The sequence below is a fragment of the Entelurus aequoreus genome, linkage group LG03 (genome assembly GCF_033978785.1).
Source record: "Entelurus aequoreus isolate RoL-2023_Sb linkage group LG03, RoL_Eaeq_v1.1, whole genome shotgun sequence".
NCBI lineage: Eukaryota > Metazoa > Chordata > Actinopteri > Syngnathiformes > Syngnathidae > Entelurus > Entelurus aequoreus.
The window spans coordinates 88,048,885-88,061,058 of NC_084733.1; the positions used below are offsets into that span (position 1 = coordinate 88,048,885).

At 38.0% G+C, this 12,174-nt stretch overlaps 1 protein-coding gene across 1 annotated transcript in view; it reads left to right on the forward strand.

Moving 5' to 3' along the window:
- LOC133647034 (guanine nucleotide-binding protein G(i) subunit alpha-1) overlaps positions 1-11,940 on the forward strand; it is a 35,870-nt gene extending 23,930 nt beyond the window's left edge. The window contains exons 4-9 of the mRNA XM_062043085.1: positions 1,863-2,020; positions 2,120-2,248; positions 9,260-9,389; positions 9,470-9,623; positions 9,700-9,892; positions 10,845-11,940. Coding sequence (XP_061899069.1) covers positions 1,863-2,020; positions 2,120-2,248; positions 9,260-9,389; positions 9,470-9,623; positions 9,700-9,890 — 762 coding nt within the window. The 3' untranslated portion in view covers positions 9,891-9,892; positions 10,845-11,940. The remainder of the gene's footprint in view (positions 1-1,862; positions 2,021-2,119; positions 2,249-9,259; positions 9,390-9,469; positions 9,624-9,699; positions 9,893-10,844) is intronic.
- The last annotated feature ends 234 nt before the right edge of the window (positions 11,941-12,174 follow it).

A 12,174-nucleotide genomic window follows, 5' to 3' on the forward strand; every position in this document is an offset into this window, starting at 1 on the left:
GTGGGAAACACTGGGATCTGTTAATGTATCGCTACAAATAGCGAAGTCCTATTATCCAACCAGTAACATGACTATCATGACGTTGGACTCACCTCGCACAAGTTAATGAAGGGCATACTTAGTCGACAGCCATACATGTCACACTAAGGGTGGCCGTATGAACAACGCCAACACGGTCATAAACATGTGCCATATAGTGAAACCACACTAAACAACAACGACTTACATCATGTGTTGTCTTCATTATAACACTTATATAAGACTTTCAAAGTCATTTTGATAGCAGGCTATTATAGTTAATATAGACACATCATGTGTTGCCTTCATTAAAGCACTTATATAAGACTTTTAAAGTCATTTTGATAGTAGGCTAATATACGTAGCTAATACAGACACTTACATCGTGTGTTGTCTTCATTATAACACTTGTATAACACTTTTAAAGTCATTTTGATAGTAGGCTATTATAGTTAATATAGACACTTACTTCGTGTGTTGCCTACATTATAACACTTGTATAAGACTTTTAAAGTCATTTTGATTGTAGGCTAATATAGCTAATATAGACACATCATGTGTTGTCTTCATTATAACACTTATATAAGACTTTCAAAGTCATTTTGATAGCAGGCTATTATAGTTAATATAGACACTTACTTCGTGTGTTGCCTTTATTATAACTCTTGTATAAGACTTTTAAAGTCATTTTGATAGTAGGCTATTATAGCTAATATAGACACATCATGTGTTGTCTTCATTATAACACTTATATAAGACTTTCAAAGTCATTTTGATAGCAGGCTATTATAGTTAATATAGACACATCATGTGTTGCCTTCATTAAAGCACTTATATAAGACTTTCAAAGTAATTTTGATTGTAGGCTATTATAGTTAATATAGACACATCATGTGTTGCCTTCATTATAAGACTTTTAAAGTCATTTTGATAGTAGGCTATTATAGTTAATATAGACACTTACTTCGTGTGTTGCCTTTATTATAAGTCTTGTATAAGACTTTTAAAGTCATTTTGATAGTAGGCTATTATAGCTAATATAGACACATCATGTGTTGTCTTCATTATAACACTTATATAAGACTTTCAAAGTCATTTTGATAGCAGGCTATTATAGTTAATATAGACACATCATGTGTTGCCTTCATTAAAGCACTTATATAAGACTTTCAAAGTAATTTTGATTGTAGGCTATTATAGTTAATATAGACACATCATGTGTTGCCTTCATTATAACACTTATAGAAGACTTTCAAAGTAATTTTGATTGTAGGCTATTATAGTTAATATAGACACATCATGTGTTGCCTTCATTATAAGACTTTTAAAGTCATTTTGATAGTAGGCTATTATAGTTAATATAGACACTTACATCATGTGTTGCCTTCATTATAACACTTTTATAAGACTTTTAATTTTTTGCGACTCAGGACAGATTTTATTTTTTGTATTTTTGGTCCAATATGGCTCTTTCAACAGTTTGGGTTGCCGACCCCTGGTTTAAGCAGACCGTGTTTGTCTATTGTTGTGACTTTGATGAAGCGCAGAAGACATTTTATCACCAATTTATGCAGAAATCCAAGTAATCCCGAAGGGTTCACATACGTTTTCTTGCAACTGTGCACACTGCACACAAATGTCACCGTTAGGCCCTGTGGTGTCATGGTGTCACCAGCGATACCAAAACGTGCTGTTTTCATTCATATCTCAGTCATGACTTGCACTTTTCCCCAATGTTATCCTCACATGTGTTTGTTTGTTTGTTTGCATGACGCGCACGTTGTCATGCTCACGCTGCTTTAGGCTGATTTACCACATCTCAAATGAGAGGTCTGCCCTTTCAGGATGACGCTCGGCAGCTGTTTGTGTTGGCCGGCTCGGCCGAGGAGGGCTTCATGACAGGCGAGCTGGCCGGGGTCATCCAGCGGCTGTGGAAGGACGGAGGAGTCCAAGCGTGCTTCAGCCGCTCCCGAGAGTATCAACTCAACGACTCGGCAGCATAGTGAGTTAGGAGGGAGAGAGAGGGTGTGGCTACTTTTCCAACTTTTCCCCTCCGTTTGACCACCCCGTCGGTAATTCTTGTTTCTCTCTTCCCTGAAAGCTATTTGAATGACTTGGACAGGATATCACACGGCGCTTATGTGCCCACCCAGCAGGACGTGCTGAGGACCAGAGTGAAGACGACCGGCATCGTGGAGACACACTTCACCTTCAAGGATCTGCACTTCAAGTCAGTTCAACATGCCTGCTTCTGCCCCCTAGTGGTTGTGAGCGGTACATACAGTAACATCACAGCCATCTTATAATGATAAATGGGTTATACTTGTATAGCGCTTTTCTACCTTCAAGGTACTCAAAGCGCTTTGACAGTATTTCCACATTTACCCATTCACACACACATTCACACACTGATAGCGGGAGCTGCCATGCAAGGCGCTAACCAGCAGCCATCAGAGGCAAAGGGTGAAGTGTCTTGCCCAAGGACACAACGGACGTGACTAGGAAGGTAGAAGGTGGGAATTGAACCCCAGTAACCAGCAACACTCCGATTGCTGGCACAGCCACTCTACCAACTTCGCCACGCCGTCCCATCTTGAGTTTGTTTACATTTTGAACTAATACCATAACATCACACTTGAATAAATCCATCATTCTATATTTGATAATCTTGCAGGAAAAAAGTCCCTTAGGATAATTTCGGACGTTTTTGTGATTGCTCAATAACGATTAAAAAAAAAAAAGGATGTGCACAATGAGGCCTGGGACCATTTTTGCTGCTCAGCTTTTATTGGCCCGTTGCATAATTAGAAAATTATATTAATTGTATATTACGATTAGACATGAGCGATATGGCCTAAAGTATATCTATACATCTATCACAATGTACGTTAAGTCAGGAAAAAACACGGAGGCTATTTCATCCCTACAAGCCTGTTTCGCAGGTTTCCCTGCTCTTCAGGAGATTTAGGGGAAACCTCCGAAACAAGCTTGTAGGGATGAAATAGTATCATACTATCTTTGATGATCTTGCAGGAAACAAGTCCCTTAGGATCATTTTGGACGTTTTTGTGATTGCTCAATAACGATAAAAAAAAAAAAAAGGATGTGCGCAATGAGGCCTGGTACCATTTTTGCTGCGCAGCTCAGCTTTTTTGGCCCATTGTATATTTAGTAAATTATATTAATTGTAGATTACGATTAGGAATGAGCGATATGGCCTAAAATCTATATATATATCTATTAGGGCTGACACTAACGATTAAGTTGATAATCGATTAATCTGTCGATTATTACTTCGATTAATCGATTAATGATCGGATAAAAGAGACAAACTATCTATCCTTTCCAGTATTTTATTGGAAAAAACAGCATACTGGCACCATACTTATTTTGATTATTGTTTCTCAGCTGTTTGTACATGTTGCCGTTTATAAATAAAGGTTTATAAAAAAAAAAAAAAAAATTAATTGCCTCTGCGCATGCGCATAGCATAGATCCAACGAATCGATGACTAAATTAATCGCCAACAATTTTTATAATCGATTAGTTGGTGCAGCCCTATTATCTATCATAATATACGTTAGGTCAGGAAAAAACACAGAGGCTATTTCATCCCTACACGCCTGTTTCGCAGGTTTCCCTGCTCTTCAGGGGATTTAGGGGAAACCTCCGAAACAAGCTTGTAGGGATGAAATAGTATCATACTATCTTTGATGATCTTGCAGGAAACTAGTCCCTTAGGATAATTTTGGACGTTTTTGTGATTGCTCAATAACGATAAAAAAAAAAAGGATGTGCGCAATGAGGCCTGGGACCATTTTTCCTGCTCAGCTTTTATTGGCCCATGGCATATTCAGAAAATTATATTAATTGTAGATTAAGATTAGGCATGAGCGATACGGCCTAAAATATATCTATACATCTATCATAATATACGTCAGGAAAAAACACAGGCTATTTCATCCCTACAAGCCTGTTTCGCAGGTTTCTCTGTCTTCATGGGATTTAAGGCAAACCTCCGAAACAGGCTTGTAGGGATGAAATAGCCTGTGTTTTTTCCTGACCTAAGGTATATTATTGAGTACTGTATAACAGATAAACCACAGTAACTCAGACTATATATATATATATATATATATATTAATTACTTGGTATTTATATGATATTAGAAGTATTTAAAAACTTGTTACAAAGGCTTCTAATTTAGCTGAGGACATACTTAGGGCATTTCCAGTTGTATAATTTCCTCAAATCTACTTGTTAATTTACTGTTAATATTTGATTACTTAATTCTGTTGTAACATGTTTCTTTCTGCACTTCTGTTAAAGTGTAATCATCACCGGGCAGTATTTTATTATACCAGTACTGATACTGATACCTAAAATTTTCACCATCATTGAATGATTGCTATTTTGATTACCGTATTTTCCGGACCATAGGGCGCACCATAGTATAAGGCGCACAGCCGATGAATGGTCTATTTTCGATCTTTTTTCATATATAAGGTGCACCGGATTATGGGGCGCATTAAAGGAGTCATCCATCCATTTTCTATCGTTTGTCCCTTTCGGGGTCGCAGGGGGTGCAGGAGCCTATTATTATTGTTTTTTCTAAATAGAAAATACTTCCTTGTGGTCTACATACTGTTTTAATGACATTCAGACTTTACTTCAATCAATAACGGAGCAGCATCTCCTCATCCGGAAACAACAACAAGGCCCGTGAAAAACTGTCCGACCGGAACTCTCTAATAACTAAAGTTCCTTGGGTGAATAATGTACACTCACTACACCAGTATGTTTTAGTGCTTTCATGGCGAGTTTACTGACAGATATAAGTAAGAACTTTACACTACTTTATATTAGAAATGGCAACAGCGGAGGATGAATGTCCCATAAAAAGAAGAAGCTTATCGAATAGGGTGTCGGCACGGACTACAAAGGCGGAAGCGCGCAATTTATCAGGACTTATGCAGATCCTTAATACAGATCAGCAGGTACCAAAAGGTAAGAAAAGTTGCTTTTGCATAATATTGCGAAACAAAACTGCAGATAATGTTTTACCTTATACACACACCATAATAATATTCCTATTTTTAATGCCCCGACAATCCATTAAGCGGTGCGGCTTCATAGCATATCAAAGTCGTACTAAAACATTTTAGATAGATTTTTGAGCGCCGTGTGTAATGTTCTATATTATCAATGGAACATATAACATGTTGGTGTTGTTTACTTGAGTCATATTGCCATCATATTGCATTCTACACGTATATCTTGTATTTGACTGCCATCTACTGGTCACACTTATTACACCATGTACCAAATAAAATTGCTTCGAGGTCGGTCGGTAAGCAAAACCCAGTTTTATTCTGTACATTAGGCGCACCGGGTTATAAGGCGCGCTGTCAAGTTTTGAGGAGAGAAAAAAGGATTTTAAGTGCGCCTTATAGTCCGGAAAATACGATACAAATATAATTAGACAAAAACACAAGATGGCAGTGTAACAATATCAATTAAATATTCAAAATATGAAGTGAAATGTGAAGTGAATTATATTTATATAGCGCTTTTCTCTAGTGACTCCGCGCTTTTACATAGTGAAACCCAATATCTAAGTTACATTTAAACCAGTGTGGGTGGCACTGGGAGCAGGTGGGTAAAGTGTCTTGCCCAAGGACACAACGGCAGTGACTAGGATGGCGGAAGCGGGGATCGAACCTGGAACCCTCAAGTTGCTGGCACGGCCACTCTACCAACCGAGCTATACCGCCCCTATGACCTATTATTGGGTTTGAAGTAAGCCCTTTGTTTTTGCCCTTAAAGTCGTCTTATTACCACGGACTGAAAAAATGACGAAATGTTTTTTGAGAGTGAAAAATCTAACCACTTATCAACCTGATGATATAATACTTGGTATCATTACTGTCGATATTTATATTGTTTACAATGAAGAGCTCTGGCTTGCGGTTGGCCAATCCTCCTACAGTGTGTAGTGTAGCATGTTGAACTATTCCTCGGATGACATGAGGGATGTAAGAAATGTAGTTCATCTTCCTCCTCGGAGGCGAGGATTATTAACTTTTAAGTGGCTTTGCACTGTGGATAGACATTAGCTTTGATTGAGTGATTGAAACTTTTATTAGTAGATTGCACAGTACAGTACATATTCCGTACAATTCACCACTAAATAGTAACACCCCAATACGTTTTTCAACTTGTTTAAATCGGGGTCCTCTAGCGAGAATGCTACAACGCATTGAGGACCTGTCGGTTCGCTTGTCGCTAGGGATGGGAATCGAAAACCGGTTTCCCAGTGTATCAATTCCTTGGAATTTCTTATTCTTCCAGGTGGGGATGACGTCATTACGCAACGTGCGTACTGCGTAGTGACGTCTGATCTCAAAATGACTACGCCCGGTCGAAACAAGCACTAACATTTTACAAGAAAAGATTGCAACAGCGCTACTTGTAATGATTATAAGGCTGCTAGTTCATCAAGAGGAGAACATGCGAGCAATATGATGAAACATTTAAACACACAGCATGCAACAATTATGGATGAAAGTTGTGTTTTTGGACCGCTCCGATCCCTTTCACGGGTACAACAGCTATTAAACTCGCCCCCTGTCGCGTTAGCGCTATTGTTTGTTACATTTAGATGAGAATAATGAGAAACAGATTCTGACTGGCTCCGAGGCGGGCGGTACTCGCCCCAGTTCTAGAAAAATGTCACCGAGCAGCGACCAAGTTTGTCTTCTATTTGCCACAGTGACACTCCTATTTCCTGGTAGGTGAATGTTTAATTGTAGTCAGAGAAAAGTTGCATGTTTTCCTCCCACCGGATTTTCTCTCAGTCATTATGTTCTACAGGTGCAACTCAAACAATTTTAATATCATGTAAAAGTCCATTCATGTCACTAATTAACTTCAAATGTGAAACTAATGTGATATTAATTAATTACCGTATTTTCCAAACTATAAGGCGCACTTAAAATCATTTTTTTCTCTCAAAGTTGACAATGCGCCTTATAACCCGGTGCGCCTAATGTGTAGAATAATTCTGGTTGTGCTTACCGACCTCGAAGCAATTTTATTTGGTACACGGTGTAATGATAACTGTGACCAGTAGATGGCAGTCAAACATAAGAGATACGTGTAGACTGCACTATGATGGCAATAAGACTCAAGTAAACAACACCAACATTTTATATGTTCCATTGAAAATATAGAACATTACACACGGCACTCAAAAATCTATCAAAAGGTTTTAGTACGACTTTGGTAAGCTATGAAGCCGCACCGCTTGATGGATTGTAAAGTGCTTCAACATAGGAGTATTATTATGTTGTGTGTATAAGGTATTATATACAAAGAGAATAAAAGTAAAGGATATTAAATGAGCTCAAACATACCTACAAATGAGACATAATGATGCAATATGTACATACAGCTAGCCAAATAGCATGTTAGCATGGATTAGCTTGCTGTCATGCACTGACCAAATATGCCTGATTAGCACTCCAACAAGTCAATAACATCAACAAAGCGCACCTTTGTGCATTCATGCACAGTATAAAACTTTTGGTGGACAAAATGAAAGATTTGACATGTAAACAAACCGTTGCGTCACAGTCCACACTATGGTGAGTTCAAGAACCGCCAAAATGAGTAGGACAAAAGGATGTTGACCAAATAATGCCATCAGTGAAGCATACACACAAACATATTAAACAGTGGGAAGGTTTGTGTTATGTTTGTCCTCAAACAAAAAACATACTAAAACAAAAAAATAATTTTCCCCCAATCTTTTTCCATTTTCAATCCTTTTTTAAAAATGCTCCAGGGAGCCACTAGGGCAGCACTAAAGAGCCGCGGGTTGCTGACCCCCGAGATAGCCTATGTAATAATAAGTGCTGTCAAATGATAATAAAAAAATCAAAGAAATAATCTGATTAATCACATTTTAAATAATCTCAGTAAATGACTGATTTACATAATTCAAATTAATAAAAAAAAAGCGACCCTAATATTTTGACACAAATGCAATGTAATTGTCAGAATGTCGTACAGGAACATGTTTTACTTGGTTGCACGTCAGTTATTTGCTCAAACTTGGTAACCGTGTTAACTAAGACCCAGCAAACAAACTAATCCCAGCGAACAAACTAATCCGTTGACTTTAAAAAGGTGTCCAAGTGGTTTTCACTGAGGGCCACATCGCAGTTATGTTTGGCCCCAATTGGCCGCATCTAAAAGTGAATACTATTATTACACCATTTGTTCTTGCATTTTATTAGATTTTTTTTAAACTAAAATGTCAAAAAAATATGGTAAGTTGCAATAATTTCACCTCAAAATATAGTTTATATTACTGTACATGGAAAAACAGTACTGCTGTTTTTATGGTTAAAAAAAAAAAAAAAAAAAAAGGCAGTTCAGTTGCCAGAATTTTACTGTGAAATTTCCTTTTTTTTTTTTTATTGTAAATTTTAAAAAATGCAATTTTACAGTACAATTTTGGCACTTGAGCTGCCTTTTTTTTAACCATAAAAACAGCAGTACTGTTTTTCCATGTACAGTAATATACACTATATTATGAGGTGAAATTATTGCAACTTACCATATTTATTGAAATTTACATTAGTTTTTTTTATTGTAAATTTAAAAAAATGCAATTTTACAGTGCAATTTTGGCACTTGAGCTGCCAGTTTTTTTAAATTTTTTACCGCAAATCAACAACTGTAGATTTTTCGGTGTATCATTGTAAATGCCAAAACGGCACCATAGTTTATTACAGTAAAAAAAGTACAGTTTTTTTTTTCATTTAGAGAAAAATGCTGTAAAAACCACAGTAAATTTCACAATTTGACCATGAAATCTATTGCTACTTTTACATTGCACACTTTGATGGATAACTTGCTTTGAAATCATTATTATTAGTATTTATTTCTATTTAAAAATGGTTTGAATGTTTGATCATATATTTTTGCATAATTAGACAATATTTAAGTTAACATAATTTGCGGTTACATGGAGTAAATACATTTATTTTCTCCCAAAATAGAAAGAAAGAATACATTTAGTAAGAAAAGTTACAATACTTTATTGATACATATTATTTCCAGGGCCAAATAAAATGAAACCAGGCCTTGAGTTTGATACCTGTGTTTTAGAGGATTCCACACCCCACGGACAATGCAACCCATGTGGCATTAATTAAACGCTGATTTCCCCCAGAATGTTTGACGTGGGTGGCCAGAGGTCCGAGAGGAAGAAGTGGATCCACTGCTTCGAGGGCGTCACCGCCATCATCTTCTGCGTGGCTCTCAGCGACTACGACCTGGTGTTGGCCGAGGACGAGGAGATGGTGAGAAGGCTGCCCTTCTTCATTTCCCTCCATCGTCAACATGTTCTCCGGTTTCCGACGGACGCGCGCTCCCTTTTCAGAACCGAATGCACGAGAGCATGAAGCTGTTTGATTCCATCTGCAACAACAAGTGGTTCACGGACACCTCCATCATCCTCTTCCTCAACAAGAAGGACCTTTTTGAGGAGAAGATCAAGAAGAGCCCCCTCACCATCTGCTACCCAGAATATGCAGGTAAGACCAAGGATGAATTTGTAACAGTTTCTGATGACGATTTCTGATGATTTTCCCGCCTTCTCGACGCCTGCAGGATCCAACACCTACGAAGAGGCGGCCGCCTACATCCAGTGTCAGTTTGAAGACCTGAACAAGAGGAAGGACACCAAGGAGATCTACACCCACTTCACCTGCGCCACCGACACCAAGAATGTGCAGTTCGTGTTCGACGCCGTCACCGACGTCATCATCAAAAACAACCTGAAGGACTGCGGCCTTTTCTAAAGGTGACCACTGAACATTGTTTTGTTTATTCACTTTGTGCACGATATTATGTTTGACTATTCATTTCTATCTGGGCTCCATCTTGAATCACATTCTTCCAATAAATATATATAGGTAACAACTGGAGATGTCCGATAATATCGGACTGCCGATATTATCGGCCGATAAACGCTTTAAAATGTAATATCGTACATTATCGGTATCGGTTTCAAAAAGTAAAACAAATGCCATGGGTGGTGGATCTACACCTGACATCCACTGTAATGATACCAAGTACAAGAGCGTATCTAGTCGATACTACTATGAATACATCGATATTTTTTATCGTCACAAAATCTTGTTTTTTAGTTCATATTATGTTTATAAGGTCAGTAAATATGAATATGACCAACGTATGATCCTGTAACTATTTGGTATCGGATCGATACCTAAATGTGTGGTGTCATCCAAAACTAAAGTCAAGTATCAAGGAAGAGAAGAATAAGTGATTATTACATTTTAACAGAAGTGTAGATAGAACATGTTGAAACAGAAAATAAGCAGATATTAACAGTAAATGAACAAGTAGATGAATAATCCATTTTTTACAGTTTGTCTTTAGTAATCCAGATTGTAAACAGAGGTCACAATATATTACCCGAGGGGGTGTGGCTACAGGATAGAGTTTTCTGAGTTCTTTGCATGCGTGGTATAGAATTTGACATGACATTTTCAATGATGAGGATGTTGGTACATTATCTACTAAATAAATCTGTGGTCCATAACATGTAAGTGTCAAACAGCTAAATCTAAAGGACAAATATGTCGAAATGCAGGAAATTTGGTTTTTTTTCAAATCTATTTTAAGCTTTACGTGGCAGCACTTTGTGCTGATAGAAATGTTCCTTCTTTTTTTCCCCTCAAATGGTGCTCACATCCCTGTGACTGTGTTGTTGTTGTTGTTGTCGCCCGCAGGCATCCAAGCGGACACACAAGGAGCGTCGGACCTTGGCTGACCAACGTCACTTTTATCGTCTTATTAATAACTTATGTTCATCTCTAAAAAGTTTTAATGGCGGGAGTGTAGACAAAACATTTTTGTGTAAGATATTTGTACAACTGTCGATGGCTGGGGATTTTTCACCGTTTTTTAAAATATGTGCTATCATTTTTAATTTTTTTATATATATATATATACATATACAGTATATGTATTACATATATATATATATATATATATGTCGAGGTTACTGTGGTTTATCCGTTATACAGTGCTCAATACCGGGGTCGAGCGGAATATACGTTAAGTCAGGAAAAAACACAGAGGCTATTTCATTCCTACAAGCCTGTTTAGCAGGTTTCCCTGCTCTTCAGGGGGTTTACTTTTTTTTTTTTTTTTTTAATCCCCTGAAGAGCAGGGAAACATGCTTGTAGGGGTGAAATAGCCTCTGTTTGTTTGCTCAATACCGGGGTCGAGCGGAATATACGTTGGGTCAGGAAAAAACACAGAGGCCATTTCATTCTTACAAGCCTGTTTCGCAGGTTTCCCTGCTCTTCAGAGGACTAAAAAAACCTGAAGAGAAGGGAAACCTGCGAAACAGGCTTGTTGGGATGAAACAGCCTCTGTTTGTTTGCTCAATACCGGGGTCGAGCGGAATATACGTTAGGTCAGGAAAAAACACCGACGCTATTTCATTCCTACAAGCCTGTTTCGCAGGTTTCCCTGCTCTTCAGGGGATAAAAAATGTTTTTAAAAAAATCCCATGAAGACCAGCGAAACCTGCGAAACAGGCTTGTAGGGATGAAATAGCCTCTGTTTTTTTGCTCAATACCGGGGTCGAGCGGAATATACGTTGGGTCAGGAAAAAACAGAGGCTATTTCATTCCTACAAGCCTGTTTCGCAGGTTTCCCTGCTCTTCAGAGGATTAAAAAAAACCTGAAGAGCAGGGAAACCTGCGAAACAGGCTTGTTGGGATGAAACAGCCTCTGTTTGTTTGCACAATACCGGGGTCGAGCGGAATATACGTTAGGTCAGGAAAAAAACACAGAGGCTATTTCATTCCTACAAGCCTGTTTCGCAGGTTTCCCTGCTCTTCAGGGGATTTTTTTTTAAAAAGAAAAAAAAATCCCATGAAGAGCAGCGAAACCTGTGAAACAGGCTTGTAGGGATGAAATAGCCTCTGTTTTTTTGCTCAATACCGGGGTCGAGCGGAATATACGTTGGGTCAGGAAAAAACAGAGGCTATTTCATTCCTACAAGCCTGTTTCGCAGGTTTCCCTACTTTTCAGGGGATTTAAAAAAAA